This window comes from Ictalurus punctatus, chromosome 9, assembly GCF_001660625.3.
Source record: "Ictalurus punctatus breed USDA103 chromosome 9, Coco_2.0, whole genome shotgun sequence".
Lineage (NCBI taxonomy): Eukaryota > Metazoa > Chordata > Actinopteri > Siluriformes > Ictaluridae > Ictalurus > Ictalurus punctatus.
The window spans coordinates 25,467,436-25,487,500 of NC_030424.2; the positions used below are offsets into that span (position 1 = coordinate 25,467,436).

A 20,065-nucleotide genomic window follows, 5' to 3' on the forward strand; every position below is an offset into this window, starting at 1 on the left:
ACCCCATCCTTGATTGTTTTCCGGTTTCATTCCTTACATAACTAAATTATTATTGAGTCATTTCCTTCCACTGGATCTTTATAGTCATGACTTTAATAGTTCTGAGTATGTATTGCGTCCATTTCACGACAGATTTCCCACAGTAATGCGGATGTGACACGAACGACGCCATTGTCTGATTCAGACAGGTGCACGGCTGTGTTAATTATGACTCAGTCCTTCTTTCTTTAGGCGTCACCTCGGAAACCAAACGTCATCGGTGGCAGCCAGTAAAATGTCAGAGGTCAGAAGCTTGGTTTTTTTATTGCAAGCTCCCCCAAAGAAAAGTTCTTAGACGTTGTGCTTTTGTTGAAAATACAAAAAAAAAATCCTGAAATGCATTCAGTTGAATCATGTCATGAGGTTTATATTTCCTCTTCAGTTGATTTGCATGTTATCTGTTTTCCCAGCACGAGTCCGGACCTGCCACTTCAGCTCACCATTTACTTAGACAACAATATTGGACACACACACACACATACAAACACGCGCTTGAGGTTCCGGAGCTGCTTTTCCTTTATTTGTGTGTGTGGGTGTATGTAATTGTGTCTTAAACATAAAAGTCTCTGTGTTGGTGTGAAAAGAAAAGAACGTTTGTATGGCTGTGAAATGTATGACATTAATACTGTGTCAAGTGTGTAATGTTTGTTTTTCAGACATGAGCCATTGATTGGGTTCGATATTGAGACTCTGTAATTTCTAGTTCAATTCTAATGGTTCCACATGGTAACATACACACTAGTGCTTACTGGTGGAAATATACAGTACACGTTATAATTTGAGGTATATTCCTTTAAAAGAAATCACGGTAGTATGTGGATAAGTAAATCTGACAAGCATGCTTAAGACCATAGGTCTACATTATATGGCCAGAAGCGACTGCATACAAAAAAAAAAAAAAAAAAAAATTCATATAAATTCTTGCCTGATGTGTCCATAAGACTTTGCCCAGTACTGTCTAGATATTTGTTTGTATCTGTGGCACATTTTTGTATGTAACCTGGCCTTTCTGTTCTCAAAGCTTTCCAGTGGATTCCTTTATGCAGTAAGAGGAGACCTGTTGAGTCCATGCTGGCATTTTCTTCTCTTTTTTCTCTCAAGTTGTTGATATGTTCAAGAAAACTTCACCGAGTATGAAAGATCTACTCCTTGTGATCTTTGACAATCCACTATAAACTAGCCACTCTCTTTTTGCTTCTAACATACCAAACCTTCTAATGCTTTGACTTTGACTCACTTTACCCTCATTCTTCACTGTTGTGTTTTTTTTGGTCTTCGTCTTCGTGAGATATAACAGGAACAGGGTCTAGATGCAGGTGCTACATCTCACATCGAGATCTTTGGACATCCCTTTGTGGGTATGAATGATGCAACAATACATAGCTAGCCAAGGAACAACTGTCCAGGCAAAAAATAATAATAATAATAATAAAGCAACAACCACTACATGTCGCAACACATCAGTGCTTTGTGTTTTGTATATTTATGTATAGTGGACGTTTTTCAAACATGGGTTCCTGGCTTTACTAAAGATTAATTTAATGTAAAATGGGGAACTGTGCTTTTATTTGCTATACATCCATTTTCTGTATCACATATCCTACACAGGGTCGCAGGGGAACCCAGGGTGCAAGAAACTACAGACAATTTGGAGATGCCTACAATGCATGTCTTTGGACTGGGGAGGAAACCCCTGGAAGCACAGGGAGAACATGCAAGCTCCATGCACACAGGGTGGAGCTTGGATTTGAACCACCAACCCTGGAGGTGCAAGGCAAGCATGCTAACCCTAAACTAAGCCACGGTGCCCCCCATTTGCTTTTAGACCTGACATAAGAGGACTGCATTATAAAGAGCTGTATACACGATACTAGTGAATCATGGGTGTCTGTGAAGTCATGTATGCAGAAAAGGGCAGATAGAGTTTTCCTCTGAGTGTGTTATGCTTTACATGTCTCAGAGGAAGTACATGTTAGCCTTCACCCTCCGTGGTTGTTAGGTGTCAGATAGTATGATAGCTGACTGGTGGGTGGGAATGTGAACAAATTGGGCAGAAAATGTGAGAAACATCCAAGAAAAAGAGCAGTACATTGTATATGATCCACCTAACACCTAACTTTTGCTTGTATCTTTCTCATTTGTAAGTCGCTTTGGATAAAAGCGTCTGCTAAGTGAATAAATGTAAATGTAACACAGAATGCATATCCTACCCTCACTGGTGTTGCTATAGTTCAGATCCATTGTACGGGACCAAAACAACAAACATTGTTTCCTTATTCCTGTAAAAACAGTCATTTATCAGAATAACTCAAATAGTTTTAATTACACTGGGTTGGGATTATTGCACAAGTTTAAACACATTGTCTGACACCCAGATAGACAACAGCTCTGTGTTAGACGGTTACACCCAGAGTGTTAAGTCATTTACAGTGTGTGTATAGTGTGTCTTCATTTTAAATTGTATTCAAATTCTTTTGACCAAAGTGTCTCCAGGGCAGCCCTCGCAGCTTTTTACATTCAAATGTGGGAAAAAGAAAACCGATACACTGTTTACGTCTAAATAAAGAAGCCATGAGTGTGTGAGTGACAGTGAGAGTCTTCTTTAAAGGCTGAGCCTGGGGACTCATGCTCATTTTTTTTCAACGCTGTCATGTTGCTGGAGTTTCATTACAGCTTATGAATGCTTGCCGTCATCTAATCTATACACACATTTGGCTTAAAGGACTCCTGAACATGCCAAAATGTTTTTAATGGCTTGAGAACATCTCAGCAGCCTTACCCATTCAACATTTCTATGAAAGGTTCTATGAATATACATGAATATAGTTTCATTTACTGCTCTCTGTAGTTTATTTTATATATATATATATATTTCTTGCCATCAGTAATAGCTAACCAGCTGGCAAGGCTATCTGCTAGTAAACAAGCTCACATTAGAAACATTAGAATCTCTAAAGTGAGCACTATTATATTCTCACTCAGATATACTTAACAGTAGCCAATCCTGCCAAAATATCATGTTACCATAACGACCACCATTTTCAGCTCATTAGCCACCCAGTTAAGAGAGAACTAATTCAGAAAGTACAACAGGTCAACAGTACAGGTTTTAAGAATGTCAAGCTGTCATGTTTCAAAAATAACCTTCCTAAAATGTTCTTGAAACCTGTGATATAATTACTGTTTCCTTACACAAAGAGCTTACAAACAACAACAACAACAACAACAAAAAAAAAACTTCACAGCAACTTTCTTTGTAGGATGGTTTATAAACTTATGTAAGAAAACCTGACAGAGTCTAGGAACCACAAGTTCTTTCAAACAAAACAATATACTCGCGTATAAATGCTAGCTAAGTCTACATTTTCCACATGATATATTATTATTGATTTGCGTATTTGAGCCGTCTTAGATTTTGTGACAGCACCAGACTGAAATCTAGCCCTTCATCAAAGATTCCTCGATAAGTCAAGGTTTTTTAGGTTATTGAAAGAGGAATTCCTGTATAGACTCTTCTGGGTTTTCTATATAGGGACATACTATAGGATCTATGTATATTTTATATAGAGGAAAGTCTCTGTTTTAAATCAAATGCTACAAGCCTTGCCCCACTACAGCAACAGCTATATCAGTAACTGAGGTATTTCCCTATATATTAAAAGTAAAAAATAAAATAAAATAAAGTCTGATAGTAATGACAGGAATGTATAGCTTAAGGAATTCCACTAAACAAGACTGCTTTTTAATGCTGCACTTCCCAGACTGCCAGTAAAATCATTGCTATATTTACACAATCACACAATATTTGCACAATCACACACACATTCACACACTACGGACCTACAGTGCATGTCTTTGGACAGGGGGAGGAAACCCCCGGGAAAAAAAAAAAAATATTAGACACTTGGTCTCATTAAGTAATTGTGTTAAAAAAAAGTTTATTTAATGGGTTGTTGGGTAGTTTTATCATCAAAGAAGTTCAAATGGAGGAAGGAAGGTGTGAGCTAGCCAGAAAAAGGCTGGATTTGATCTTTTAATGTCTTCTATTGAAAGGCTCTTTGATGCACAGGGCCTCTGTGTATGTGCCAGGTTTCCCAGCCAAGACCCTAATCTCTACAACCATCATCTGTCCTAAAGCTGTTAGCCATTTTAAAATCCTGTTTTGAGTTCACTTAAAACCTGGCTGTCGTTCCTTACTTAGCTCATCTTACTATACTGCAATGTTTTACGGTAAATCTTGTCATTTTACCTGCTAACTGATGGCATTCCTAATGTGCTTTAGTCAACAGGTTTTTTGGACCGTGAGGAGAAGAGTCATCTGTGTGCTGGGAAATGTGACGTCCCCTCACGCACTTTTACAGAAACCGATTTTTAGAGGCTTCGCCCTTGACGTGGATCATTGGACATGCTCTGATCCAAAACCCGCCTCTGTCTACGCCTGGTTGGTCACAATGGAAGGTGGGGTTTGGGGGAGGTTGGAGTGTGAAAGCTGGAGAAAAGACAGAGGTTGAATAGGGCAGCTCACTTCCACTGTTATTCAAACAGTATATTCACACAAATCCCCCCCACACACTATATCTTCTTTCACACACGCTCTCTATAATGGCTCCAAGCTCTCTCTCTCTCTCTCTCTCTCTCTCTCTCACACACACACACACACACACACACACTTTCGTTTCCTTTCACCCATTCTCTTTCACTCTTTGTGACACTTTGACCACACACACACACACACACACACACACACACACACACACACACACACACACACACACCTGTTCTCTTTTACTCTCTTTGTGTAATAGCTTCAGTAAATACATCATTCACTTTCTCTCTGTAGCACCTTCCTCATCAACAACGCTCAATGATTTACACAAAAAAAGCTGCAAAGGTTTCTGGGTGATTATCCATCACACCAACTATGGCTAATAATCTGTATTTATGAAGCACTTTTCCTTTTTTTTTTTTTTACCAAACTCTACAAAGTGTTTTGATTTATTAGGTCATTTAAGAATTAAATCTATGAAAATTTCTGCAAATCACGAAAGATATAGTAAAATAAAATACTTCACAACAACAAATAGACCAGGTCAGAAGACACACACACCATCCCACACACACACACACACACACACACACACACCATCCCACACATCATGGGTCAGTGTTTTATAACCCAGCCTGGGTTATAAACCACAGCGTACATTTTCCAAGCAGAGGAAGAAGGGAGGCCTCATGTACAGAAAAAGAAAAAAGACAGAGAGAGAGTTAGAAAGAGAGAGAAAACAGTCATAATTGCTTGCAGAACTCCTTTGGACAGAGTCAGAGCTCAGATACGTCCCATATGGTGTGTGTGTGTGTGTGTGTGTGTGTGTGTGTGTGTGTGTGTGTGTGTGTGTGTGTGTGTGTGTGTGTGTGTGTGTTTTTTTCCACGGTCGCTTTGATTTAAAAGAACAGTCCCTGATTCTCGAACCTTCCATTTAAAACCAGTATTTGTGATTTATATGTTTTTGGTGGTTTGGATCAGGTAATGGATTATAATGTGGCAGAAATTCTGCTAGTGAGGTTGCTGATGTAGGGATTTATAGTGGTGTAGTATATTAGCTGTGTTAGTAGAGATGGTGGGAGGGCAGAGGCAGTTTACCGCGTGTAAAAACTAGAGCAGCCGTACTTGTCTCACTCACCAAAATATAGTGAAAGTTACGTAGTTCAGTAGTTGAGGTCCTGTGATGGTGACTGGAGGTTTGCAAATATGAGAGACACCACTGAGACCCTTAAAGTCACTCAACCTTGCTAAAAAATTTAAACGCTCACACTTTGCAATACTTTGGGTTGTGTTGTTAGGGGAAAATAATCCATCCCTCCATTCATTTTCCAAACCACTTATTCTACACAGGGTCACATGGAGCCTGGAGCCTATCCCAGGGACACCCTGGATGAGGTGCCAACCCATCGCAGGGTACGATCGGACACACATTCACACACTATGGACAATTTGTAAATGCCAATCAGCCTACAACACATGTCTTTGGACTGGTGGAGGAAACCGGAGTATCCGGAGGAAACCCCCGACGCACAGGGAGAACATGTAAACTCCGCACACACAGGGCAGGGGTGGGATTCGAACCCTCAAGCCTGAAGGTGCGAGGATAACACAGCACATCCTGAAGTGTTTTATTCCATTTACAGCACAGCAATTCGACAACAATTACAGTTGTGTATTTATTAAAGAACGGCATGTTGTACTTTTTGTCCATTTATACTTACATTCAAAGTCTGTGGTTATTTTCTGTTAAAAGTTATATTATAGCAGCTATTAACAGCTGTAAAAACACAAATCAATATATATATATATATATATATATATAACGTTAAAAGGAAACGGGAAAGCCCTCTGTCCTGAATCCTAACATAAAACCTTACCATATCAACGATTAGAAATTCTTTTTTTTTGTTAAATCACAACACATTATTATTATTATTATTATTATTATTATTAGATGGTGTGTTATTCCTATAGTGAATAAGGCAGTTGCTAAGGATTATTATTATCCACAAACCTCAACTTTAAAGAAATGATATACACTTTTATCCAGCTTTCACAAAATACACAGAATCAGTGGTACACCAAAACGAGACAAAAACATTAATACAGTATTGTTTATCATCCATGAAAGTCTGTCTTTACCAGAATACATTAATCTGGACATCAATCTTGCAGAAAAATCTTGTATAATATAATAGCGCAAAGATGTATGTTGTTCCACTGAAGAATGAAATGGGGGCAGGGGAATGTGGTAAAACTTTGTTTTAAAATGCTACAGATCAAGTTTAACTGGTTGAAGACACTTGTAGAAGAATCACACCAGATGCTTTCAAATGACTTTTTCTAAGTTAAATATTCTAGGCTAATGGGATAACTGTCCTATCTGAGAAAATTAAGTCCTAATGATATTGTGATATGTCCTCATGGATGCTAGTTAACCACATTTTGTGTGTTGGCTAATTCTATGCTAGACCAATGTTGAAAAGTTATAAGGGCCGAATGTCAACCCAATTGGGGAATCAGTCACCTAACAAGCCATAAGGAGTCGGGTGTGCCACGTAACGGGTGTACGGCTGTAGCGCCACTGAGAGTGAGTACTATTAAAAATGGTCTGCACTTATATAGCGCTTTACACTGTGTCTCATTCACCCATTCACACACACACCAGTGGAAGCAGAGCTGCCATGCAAGGCGCTAACTTGCCATTAGGAGCAACCCGGGGTTCAGTGTCTTGCCCAAGGACACTTCGGTATGTGGAGTCACGTGGGCCGGGAATCAAACCGCCAACCCTACGATTAGTGGACAACCCGCTCTAACACCTGACCCACAGCCGCCCGCATTTACTACATTAGCACTAGCTAAATATTACGACCAATGAAGTTTTTCAACTGTGGAGGATTTGTCTCCACTGCCTTCACCCAAGAACTAGACAATGAGATGCCGTGTGTTTTTGGAGTCATGCTGTTCATGTTCGTGTGGTGGTGTACTGGATAAAGATGGAATAGCATTCTCGATTAATCCAAAGTAGCAAAACATTCCATTATTGCATTTGATAAAACTCTTTGTTGAAAGAAACTTGTACAAATTTCATTCCCTTCCAAATGAATAAACTGCAACCATTTTTTTTCCCTCAACCAACGGCTGGAAAATGGAATAATGTGTATGAAGACGGAAAGCCACTGACGAATCACACTGACGAATCACATTTCCTGCTAATGAGCTGCTACTGTTGCGCAAGACACGCCATACCTTATATGTAGCTACAACGAATATGAATTTAGCTTAAAGGGCATTTAATTGGACAAACGCAGCATGAGTACAGAATGAGTCATCAGAAAAATTGTTTCAACCTTTACTTGGAAGTGTCCGACTTTAAAATGTAAATGTAAATATCTCCAATACTTTTTCCCTTTAAAATAAATAAATAAATAAATGTTTTTCTAGATATTCTGTCTTACTGGTGTCCACGACACTAAAGGACAGGTACAAAAAGCTCAGAGACACCCCTTTTTGTTATTCACGGATACTTTCCAAAGCATTCTGGTGAGGAAATTGGTTTTGCATATTCATTGATTCTGCCTGTAATTTGCATTAGTCGTGCTTGTTTAGTCTTGCCAAAGCTAACGCTCAGAAATTTCCTCAACAGGGAGGTATGTATATACGGCACACAGCAGACAATAAGCTTTTTGTAGCCTCTGTAGTTTTCCGCGCGCTCTATTTAGCATGGACGACCCAAACATTCCCACGTGACGCTTCAACGATTAGCTCACGAGCACGCGCTGCTGCAGGAGAGGGTAAAGAAGAAAAAAAAAATTGACAACACACACACACACTCACAGAGCAGTCGGTGGAGGGAGAAAGAAATGAGGAGCGCACGCCTTTCCCTCTCAGTGCACATTTACTTGCTGATATGTTTCCGTTTCTTCTTTGCACTGTGGAAATGTTTTCATGAGGATTTACACAAGGCTCGTTCGGGCGCGTGCTTGGTGTGATTGATTTGATTGCTTAAAAAAAAAACAAAAAAAAAAACAAGTTCACTGAAGAAAGTTTGAATTCGTGGACATCGTGGCAGCCATGCCGGAGAAAGTGAGCATCTCAGACTTCGTCTCGTTGGCGAATGAGGACATCACGTCGCCATCCACGTCGTGTTTTCAGGCTAAAATGAGCGACTGTCGGAGCACAGTGACGGGCCTGGAGGAGGTGAGTGAGTGAGTGAGTGAGTGCGCGCGTGAGCGGCTCCAGTTCAAGGCGCGTGCGGGTTACCTGTGGCACCTGAAGCGCGAGCGGTCCATAACGAACAGTTTATTTCATAACAACACTCTCTAAGCTAGATTTGAAGCTAAAAACTAACAACCTTATCGTGTTGTGGGGGTAACTTTGTTTTAAAACAGGTTCGAAGTAGATTAGAATATGGCTAATTTTAGGGTTTTAACAAAGGGGAGCATTTGCTTGTTTGTTTGTTTGTTACATAACAGAGCCAAATAGTAAAATCGCTCATCAATATTATAGCTGTTTCTTTTATCTTCCATCAAAAACCCCACATGTAGACATAGTGATTTTTACATAGACATAGTTTTATTATCCAGTTTTATACACTTATGTACAAGTGTCATCATGTTAAGCTGTAAAGAAGCATGTAGTATTATACCAAAAGTGAAACTTAACTCCATGTAATTTGTCTTTAGGGTTTTTTTTTTTTTTTTTTTTTTTTTTTTTTTTGGGGGGGGGGGGGGGGGGGGTCTTTTCGTTTTGTTTTTAAATAGGTCACTATTATAAGATTTCTTTCTGATTCAGAAGACACATAATGGCAGCATGTTCTTTCGTGTAACTAGTTGTGTAGTTGGAAAAATGATTTCATCATGTTTTCTTTGAGAAACCAATATAATGTTTGTATATTTCATTAATTCACTTTACACATTCGTCTGGATCTTAGCGGAAAGAATTTTGCATGCTGCAAAATGTGACTTTTAGTTGAGATGTTTAGATCACGACTTGTGTTTATGGTCAGCTAACTAGGTACAAGGAGCTATATTTAAAAAAAAAAAATTAAATAAACACAAGCTAGTGATAAATCAAGAGTAGTGGTTTCTACATTCAATGAGGATGATATAATGGATGTTCACTGCGAATATTTGCATTCAGAACTGAGAGTATAGCTAGCACAGTGGTTTTCATAGTGGGGGCCGCCAGGGGGCGCCCGGGGGGCCTCAACAATTTAGTGTGAAAAATGAATGTGTATGTTTTCTATTTCTCACTCTCAGACACGTGCGCACACACAATCAATTCCTAATATAACGTAATGGATGTAAGATGTAATTATTAATAAAAAAAAGGGGGATATATTCAGAAGTCTGTATTTTTAATGTGTTTTAAAGACATCTTGCAAAAGGGGGGCCTTGGTCAAATTGTAATGCCATTTGGGGGGCCTTGCCCTGGAAAAGTTTGGGAACCACTGGTCTCGCTTACTGAAGACCCACTAGTAACAACACGACAGGACGCGTAATAGATAAATTATCAACAAAGGGGTGGTGTGATATTTTATCAACCCGAGGTTGACTCTTTTCCAATAACGGTATGTCTTGTAGTATTTTCTTCCTTGTGTACTATAGCAAGTAGCCGGTGATCGCAATGTTTATTTCTTAAATAATGACACGATGTACTTTTGTTTGTCGCTACGTAACTGACCGTCAGTAAAAGAATACCGCCTGTAATTTGATATCTTCAGTGAATAGAGGCGAGACCAATCAAAGAGAGTTTACAGGAAAATACGTGGAAACACTCGTGTCTTATCGACTGACTGCTCTCATTTCTGTCAAACGCTAGCTCACCGTCAGTGTGAGGGGGGAAAAATGGATATACAGCGATTTTAAATCCAGTTAATGGGTTGAAACTGAAACACTAACGTACTGAAATTTGAATCTCTTTTCATCCAATAATGCAAAGACATTCATTAGAATCGTTTCGAGTGCCCTCTGTTTTCAGTCTTACACAGTAGGTCTGTATTTAAGTAGAACCCATCTACAAAACTGATCCTGATCCACTCCGTCTTTCAGGTGTAAACATATCAACTGCTTTTAGGTTCTCTCAAGTGTGTGTGCAATGTATTGCACCCAGAAATCTTTACTTCTGAGGGGCCGTTTACACGACAACGTAAGAAACGTGTGTTTTGTGAAAACGATGAAATCACGCGCACGCGTATTACGTGTTCAGTCTGTAGGCATGCGCGTGAGTACTTCAGGACAATGCGCCAGACATTCAGACATCTGATTAAGATGTCCAAAGTGTCCGTAGTGTATGAATGGGTGTGTGAGTGTGTATGTGATTGTGCCCTGCGATGGATTGGCACCCTGTCCAGGGTGTACCCCGCCTTGTGCCTGATGCTCCTTGGGATTGGCTCCAGGTTCCCCGTGACCCTGAAATGGATAAGCGGTATAGAAGATGGATGGATATTTGTTCAAAGTTGTGGTCCAGTATCTGTTAACATTTTAACTAATGCTTTTGTGTGCTCATTGTCACCTTGGAAGCTCTCCTCAACATCAAAACAAAGGTGTATTCTCTATGTGTGGTGCACTGTGATAAGCGACCAGCTTCAGTTCTAAAGTACCTATCTAGTACAAAGAAGTACTAGATAGGTACAAATACTTAGTTTGTACTCAGTTATAAGTACAAATAAGTACCTATCTTTTATTCATTCATGTACATTCTGTTTCTCCTCTTCGTGTTCTTCATTGCGCTTGCTGCGCCTTTGGGGCTTGGCCCCATTAATTGCTGCTTGCAGCTATAATTATCTTTGTAATTGTCTGTTTTGGAGTATATCTACTCTTTTATGGCTAATAAATATAGAAAGCAGACCGACTGCAGGTCTCACTATTTAATGATGAGTGTTTATTTATCACATATACATTACAGCTCAGTGAAATTCTTTTCTTCGCATACCCCAGCTTGTTAGGAGGTTGGGGTCAGAGGGCAGGGTCAGCCATGATACAGCGCCCCCTGGAGCAGAGAGGGTTAAGGGCCTTGCTCAAGGGCCCAACAGTGCCTAACGGAATTCTGACCTGGAGCACAAGAAAAGCTAAAAGATGCTGTTGAAGACAGAAAAATCCATTTCCACAATGAAAATAAAAACAAAACCTTTATGCACATTTCATGTACATTAAATTATATTACATTAGGGACGTCTCAGCATTTATCGACCACGAAAAATAATCCAGATCTATGCTCGACATGTGAGTTTTCACAATTCTTTATGACGGTGAATAATTTTCCTAACTAAAAAGTCTTAACTATCGAGATTCGAAGTAACTGGAGACAGAACGTTTTTTTTTTGTTTTGTTTTTTTGTACTCCACGTAGATCATAAACCATTGAAATCGGTTGAGAAACATAAACGTTATTGTGCTTTTTATCGCAGCTCCCCCGTTTACTTGTATTTGTTTATAGGGCGCTCTTGCCCGGATCAACATGGCGGACACGTTGACGTGAATGCTCATGCGTGCAGGCGCGGAGCGTTTCTTTACGACGTGACATCGCCAACTACTGGCCTGGCATGCACAATACAGCGTTTTTGCAGACCCATGTGAGCGGGGATAGTTTTGACGACGTTGTCGTCTGTACGCGAACCTTTTCCAAAAAACGCAAAGGAAAAAACTTTTCCGTTTTTAGTACGTCGTTGTCGTGTAAACGTGACGTAATATTTAACCCAAGTTAAATACAGACCAACGCTCATGTCCCGGTGTAATTGATGGTTTTACATGTATAATTACTGTCTTTCGGTGTTTTAAACTTGATCACACCACCTGATACATAATTAAAGATTAGCTTTCACTTTTCACCACACCTCAGAAGAGAAACATGATATAACGTTTATATGCATAGAGTCAGTAATAAAAAATATATATTATTTTGTCTTTTTTCTCATGACAGTTTAGGCTTGGAGGGAGCACACTGTGTATGTGTAACTGAATGTGTCACTATATTCTGACTGTTTTTGCATTGTATATTTGATCCCTGGCTACATGAGCCAAGACTCCCCATGGGGCTGAAGGGGTGTGTGTGTGTGGATCCGTTAGGGATTATTTCAGTTCAGTCCTGCATTAATTCAGTTCCTGGTGGGGCAGTTGTGGAATGTGGGCTGAGATTACCTGGGCTGTATTGACTTAATGCACTGTGTGTGTGTGTGTGTGTGTGTGTGTGTGTGTGTGTGTGTGTGTGTGTGGATCTGAAGCATTCTCAAGGTTATGTTAAAAGGAGGGGAATATCTGGTGATTCTGGAGTGTGTGTGTGTGTGTGTGTGTGTGTGTGTGTGTGTGTGTAAGAAGGTCAGTTGGCTGGCAATGAGAGGCCTGAAAGGCTGTTTAGGTTATAGAGCAGAAGAGTTTGTTTTTGTTTAAATTCGATTAAAGCCTTGGAGCCTTTTGAGCCTCTCGGCAAAGGAAGTTTGGAAGAGCTATACACACATGTAGATACACACACGCACGCACACACACGTGCAGCACGTCTTTGTCTATTATACAACTGTGCAAGTAATTCTTTGCACAAAATAATATAATTTGCAACACACATGGTATTTTTATATCATAGCGAATTGCACTCCATCACTTACCATCCTGATCGAACAATTACTTCCCCCTCAATCCAACAGTAGTTTATTAGCCGAGACTTGATTGATCTCTGAAATTTGCAGCGTTGCCTTTCCATTGAGCGATAAGAGGTTATGAGGCTGACATACTGTCGAAGTCATAAGTTTACATGCACTTTGCAGAAACTGCAAAATGTTCATTTCTAAAAAAAAAATGGCATTTTGCTTTTTATTTAGTTCTGCCCTGAATAAGCTTTTTCACATAACACGTTTACATATAGTTTACAAGACGCAATAATGACTGAATTTACATACACGAACCAGTTCAAAAGTTTACATACGCTTTGATTCTTAATCCTGTGTGTCGTTACCTGAATGATCAGCGACTGTTTTTATGTCTTGTGAGAGTTGTTCACGAGTCCCTTGTTTGTCCTGAGGAGTTAAACTGCCCACTGTGCTTCAGAAAAATCCTCCAGGTCCTGCACATTCTTTACTTTTCCAACATCTTCTGCATATTTGAGCCTTTCCCAATGTCGTGATCCATCTTTTTACACTGAGGACGACTGAGGGACTCGTACACGACTGTTATAAAGGGTGCAAACATTCACCGATGCGAAGAAGAGAAGGCAACGCGATACATTATGAGTCGGGGGGGTGTAAACTTTTGAACAGGATGATAGCAAGCTAGCTAACAATAAACAATTATTCAGATAACTTTCTAACATCATGAATATTCACTTTCCAGGTAATAGCCTCTGTCAATTTCCAGTCAATAATCCGTCGCCGCCTTCTACATTCACTTGCTTCGGGAGGCAAACAAAATCCCTCGAACCAAGCTAGTAACTGCTCAATCTGAATCTTTTCTCATGGATGCTACGAGGGAGTTTTCAGCCACGTGAATGTAGTGAGGAAGCTTCGTCGCTTCAACGGTGGACTTTCAAACACCGCTTCTGTTAATGCGAGTGCTACAATGGTAACGCCGGAATGCACTGAATCGGCGGTGAGCGAGCGTTTCAGTAGCAGACGAAACGGTACGCTAAGGTGGCACGGAATTGTCGCATGTTCATCTGTGACAAAACTTAAAAATTCTTTTTATTTGTAGCTAAATGTTCCAATTTTGCAGTGGTGGTGCACATATGTAGACACCTGACCATCACATCCATATGTATTGTTGAAGATCCCATTTCAGATTGATTGATTGATTGATGATGATGATAATGAGTCTTTATTGATCACATATACACGCATATCCCACCCAGCATGTTAGGAAGTTGGTGTCAGAGTGCAGGGTCAGCCATGATGCAGCGCCCCCTGGAGCAAAGAGAGGGTTAAGGGCCTTGCTCAAGGGCCCAACAAGGGCAGCTTGCCAGTGTTGGGACTTGGAACCCCCCATCAACCCAGAGCCTTAACCACTAAGCCACCACTGCCCAATTTAGTCCCCCTTTGCTGTTCTAATGACCTCCACTCTTCTGGGAAGGCTTTCCATTAGATTTTGGAGGATGGCCGTGGGGATTCGTGTTCATTCAGCCACAAGAGCGTTAAAGAAATCAGGAAGTGATGTCGAGCGAGGAGGTCTGGGGTGCAGTCGGCGTTCCAGTTCATCCCAAAGATGTTCGGTGCAGGACACTCGAGTTCTTCTACTCCAACCTTGGCATACCATGTCTTCATGGAGCTTGTTTTGTGCACAGGGGCGTCGTCATGCCGGGACAGGATTGGGTCTCTTCGTTCCAGTGAAGGGAAATTGTCAGGTTACAGCCTATGAAGACATTTTATACAATTGTGTGCTTCCAGGTTTGTGGCAACAGTTTGGGGAGGAACCACATATGGGTGTGGTGGTCAGGTGTCCACATAGTTTTGGCCATATCGTGCACATTTTCATTGATTCTGTTTAAAAACCATGGGGATGACAGCGTTTGTGTGTGTGTGTGTGGGGGGGGGTTGAGGGCAATAATCAATAGTAGACACATGCACTGTACTTTGAAGTGTACACCAGTTAGACTGCTGTGTCTCTGTTACTGATTAGCGTAGCTTCAGATAAATCCTGATAAGCTTGTTTGGAAGAAGAGAGATGGAAAAAGATCCAAGGTTAACACTCAGGGCTGGAAACAGAAACAGATTCCTAGCAGTGCGTATTTATTTATTTATTTATTTTTTTAAAATATTTTTTATTTTTAATAGAATTTTTTTATAGCGCAGTGAATGGGGTTGAGACTAAGCTGGGCTTCCTGTCTACTAAACCGTACACTAACGTATCTGATCCAGCGGATCATTCAGTTTAACCTACTTTCATTCGTAAGGCAAAATATAGGATGTGAAATTATATACACCGACAAATCTAAGCAGCGGTGAATGAGTTAGGTACAATATTAACGCAAATCGTTCTAGAAAGCGTGAAGTTTGCAAAAACTCGAGACCGCATTCAGCTCCGTTATTGACATAAACACCGCCCAGACGCGTATGTTATAGGTGTACGTCTCAAAACATATTTTTATGCAGATTATGTTTGTGGTTTGACGGCAAAATTTGTATCACCGTCATACCGGTGATGCCTGACCGACGACCCCCCCCCCACACCAACACCCAAGAAGTGTCACATCATTGGTCCAAGAAATGTATAGTACTTTCATTCTTTATAAAAATCGAGAAAATCACATGCTTCCATAAGTAAGAATGGGGGAAAATATGCCAAAAAATATGATGTCATGATGATAATTAAAGACTTGATTTATAGACTTGCTGTTTGGAGCGTGTCCGCGTTATAAAATTCTGCTATCTGTAATTGAGACTGTGACGTTCTAGACAGACAACTCCTACACAGCTCAGTTGTGTATGAACAAGTAGAGTGTGTTTACACCAGTGGTACCAGTGTATCGTGGGTGGTTTTGTTTCTTTGCATGTAAACCTGCATGGCCAGATTGCTCCGTTCATACATCGACAAACACACCAGCTGGGACTTGTTCATTTTCTCTTACACACACATTCTCGTTATTTACAACGTGCCAGTAGTCAGCTATTGGGATGAAAGTCCTGTTTTTTTTCCTTTTCTTACGACAAAAAGCTTGTATTTCTTATTGTTCTGTTCATCTCTGGTAGAGTACTATCTAGCATATTGATAAGAACGATAGTTATTTTATTGTTTTATTTCTCTTGCTTTAAACAGACGCACTATGAGTCAAAAGTTTGGACACACCTGCTCATTAAGGCTTTTTTTTTAATGGTCGTGTTGAACAAACCAAAACAATTTTACGTTCTTTATTCCGAACCTAGTTTTGATATGTTTAACACTTTTCATGGTTGTGTTGAATGGTGTCATGATGAACAATGCTCCCGATGAAGCTTTGAACGCTCCGATCGCTTCATGAGGAGCTTCACCGTGTCTACAGATAGTCCTCGCTCCTCGCTGCTTCTCTCAGGAGGCTTTCACACTGGCAGTTTAGTCGGGAACAGAGCGCGGTTTGCCTGAAAAATGGGTAATGTGAACGCCGTCACGCGGACCAGGAGGCGCACCGCGGTACCGAACCCGAGACTAGCTGTAGGAGGTGGTCTGATTTGGGATGGACTGGAACTGTGCTGAGATTCCTGCCAATGTGAAAGCAAGTTGTGTGTATGTATTTTAGACGACATATTCGTTTCAACAACGCGCGGGTACCATGAGTGGTAGGGGAATGCTGTGGGACACAGAAGAGGTCCAGTGCTGCGCATTAGGGATGTCAATTTATACAAATTCCCATGACCGAACGTCATTTAAATGAATCATCGATTAATTGTTAAGCTTAAGATTTGTCTACTACAGTGCAAAATTTGTCTACTACAAGATTCGTCTACTACATTGCAAGATTCGTCTGCCACACGATTCGTCTGCCACACGATTCGTCTGCCACACGATTCATCTGCCACACGATTCATCTGCCACACAATTCGTCTGCCGCACGATTCGTCTACTACACGATTCGTCTACTGCTGTGCAAGATCCGTCTACTAAAAGATTCGTCTACTACAAGATCCGTCTACTAAGATTCGTCTACTACAAGATCCGTCTACTACTGTGCAAGATTTGTCTACTACAAGATCCGTCTACTACTGTGCAAGATCCGTCTACTACAGTGCAAGATTCGTCTACTACAAGATCCGTCTACTACTGTGCAAGATCCGTCTACTACAGTGCAAGATTCGTCTACTACAAGATCCGTCTACTACTGTGCAAGATCCGTCTACTACAGTGCAAGATTCGTCTACAAGATCCGTCTACTGCTGTGCAAGATTCGTCTACTACAAGATCCGTCTACTACTGTGAAAGATCCGTCTATTACACGATTCATCTTCTACAGTGCAAGATTCGTCTACTACAGTGCAAGATTCGTCTACACGGTTCGTCTACTACATGATTCGTCTACAAGATTCGTCTTCTACAGTGCAAGATTCGTTTACTACAAGATTCGTCTACTACAGTGCAGGATTCGTCTACTGCAAGGTTCGTCTACTGCACGATTCTTCTACAAGATTCGTCTACTACAGTGCAAGATTCATCTACTAAAAGATTCATCTACTACAGTGCAAGACTCGTCTACTAAAAGATTCATCTACTACAGTGCAAGATCCGTCTACTACATCACTCGTCTACTAGAGTGGCATTTAGCCACCGGCATGACATGGTGTGAAAATCCCACTGAAAACAGCGACTTCCTCACCCAAATGAAATTTTATTTATTTATTTATTTATTTATTTTAAACTCTAAATAATAGGCTAGTAGGACTGTAAAATGAATCAATGTGAAGGAACAGTTGCGTGATTCGGACCTCAGCAAACATGCCCAGTGTGAAAGCCACCTTAAATTCGACATGAAATCTACTTGTTTGGGGAAACATCTTAAATTTAAGTAAAAACTACCGCATTAAAAAACATTCAGAAATACATTTATACGTGAGGCAATAGGGTGGCACCTTGGGTAGCATTGGTCATTCAATCCTGAGCTTGAATCTGTGTGGTGTTTCTTCTGGGTTCTCAGTTTCTTACTAAAAACATGCCAGTAATTGAATTGGCTATGCTCAATTGTATTTCCAAGGTATTTTCTCGACTCATGCCCAGTGTTCCAGGAACTGGCTGAATGAATGAATTTATACATGCGTGATTACCATCACTATTTCCAACTGTCTTGGATACCAATTTCAATCATAAGCCTTTTTATCAAAATGCCAATTGATCATCCAATCACAAGCAGTTCTGGCTAATATCAGATATTGGTTATCCAATCAGTAGCCTTCCTGCTTCAAAATGATCTAACTCTCCATATGGAGAGAAAGTATCTCTGTAAGTGAAAGGCATATGAGCGTTGACCTCTTCTCTTTAGCAAATATGAAGTGGTTGGTAGGAGTAAAGACTGGAGACACAAATCCAATAATATTTTGCAGTACTGCTGCCAGACTCTCTCTCTCTCTCTGAGAATATAATACAGACATGTGACTTGAATTAGAGCTGGAATTCTTTTCAGAGCTGAATTAATCTACACCTTCTCACCAATCAGATTGGAGAATTCAACAGCACCGTGGTTTAAGGATCTGGAGGACACTGGACCAGCAGGGTCACATAATGAGTCCAAGAAATGTAAAGTACTTAATTACTCGTAAAAATAGAGAAAAGCACATGCTTCTGTAAGTAAAAGTGAGGAAATACGGAAAACATTCAATACAATATATTATATTTGAATACTTTTCTTATATTTGAAGATTTAGATACTTGCTTATTTAAAACTTTTTTTAAGCAATAAAGCTTTCTATGCTATCCTGTATAGCTGTCAATAAAGCTATTAATATCTACTCAGATGTTCAGTGTTCTGCAGGGTGTCCCAAACGTCTCCGTACACAGGGGAAATTAACACTATTTAGCGAAATGTCTTGCAGAACTTTTCATACTTTAGTTTATATTATATATATTTTTTCAGACAGCCTTTAAGAATGCTTTTACGGCAGATACCCTTATCTAGAGCAACTGACATTTATCTCATTTATTCAACTGAGTTGAGGGTTAAGGGCCTTGCTCCAGGGCCCAACAGTGGCTGCTTTTGGCAGTGCCTGGATTTGAACTCATGACCTTCTGATCGGTAGACCGACGTCGTTACCACTGAATTTTTGTCTTCTTTTTGACAAAAGAAGAACGTATTGAAATCAATGTCATGGCTAGATCGGGAATCTGTCGCAAGGTTGCGATGGACTTTAACAGGAAACATGGAATGCCCATCACACACGACACTGCTGCCAAACTTATTAACAAATTCAAAAAGACTGGAAGTGTTGTGGTGCGACCGAGAAGTGGACGTCCACCAACATCCACTGACGAAGGCACGACCGACGTGGTGCTGGCAAACATAGTCGCCTGTGTATGGAGACTCTTGGGACACCCTATATATATATATATATATATATACACACACACACACAGTATACACCCTATATACAAGATTTCGATCTCTTATCCATAAGTTTCACTGCCCTGGTTACCTGTTGCTTTATTGCTGCTCATGTGAATGTAGTATTTCTTTAGTTTTATGTGTTGTAACAGGTTAAATGAACGTTAATTGAGCGTTTATGCGTAACCTGTCCTCTCACTGGGTGTAACTATTCTGTCTCTCTCACTCTACAAACCAGTTTTTGATTCATCTGTCTGTGTGAGATTGTACGTGTGTTTACCTGAGTCAGCAGACTCACCTATCTACATTACCAGTATGTCCAGGACGAATTGAAGATGGTGAAGCTGTAGATTAAGGGTGTTTTCCTAAATGCTAGTGAGAAGTTCTTCTTCGAATTAGTTCTGAAAATTAATAGTCATTGAGAAAATGTGGTTTTGTTTTGGTTTTTTTTGAGACCTCAATAACGTCACATTGAGACGCCACTAGAAAACATTGCACT

General features: G+C 40.2%; 1 protein-coding gene across 1 annotated transcript in view; it reads left to right on the top strand.

Moving 5' to 3' along the window:
* Nucleotides 1-8,274: 8,274 nt before the first annotated feature.
* The window catches only part of asap3 (ArfGAP with SH3 domain, ankyrin repeat and PH domain 3), a 58,178-nt gene continuing 46,387 nt past the window's right edge, over nucleotides 8,275-20,065 (top strand). The window contains exon 1 of the mRNA XM_017476403.3: nucleotides 8,275-8,785. Coding sequence (XP_017331892.1) covers nucleotides 8,660-8,785 — 126 coding nt within the window. The 5' untranslated portion in view covers nucleotides 8,275-8,659. The remainder of the gene's footprint in view (nucleotides 8,786-20,065) is intronic.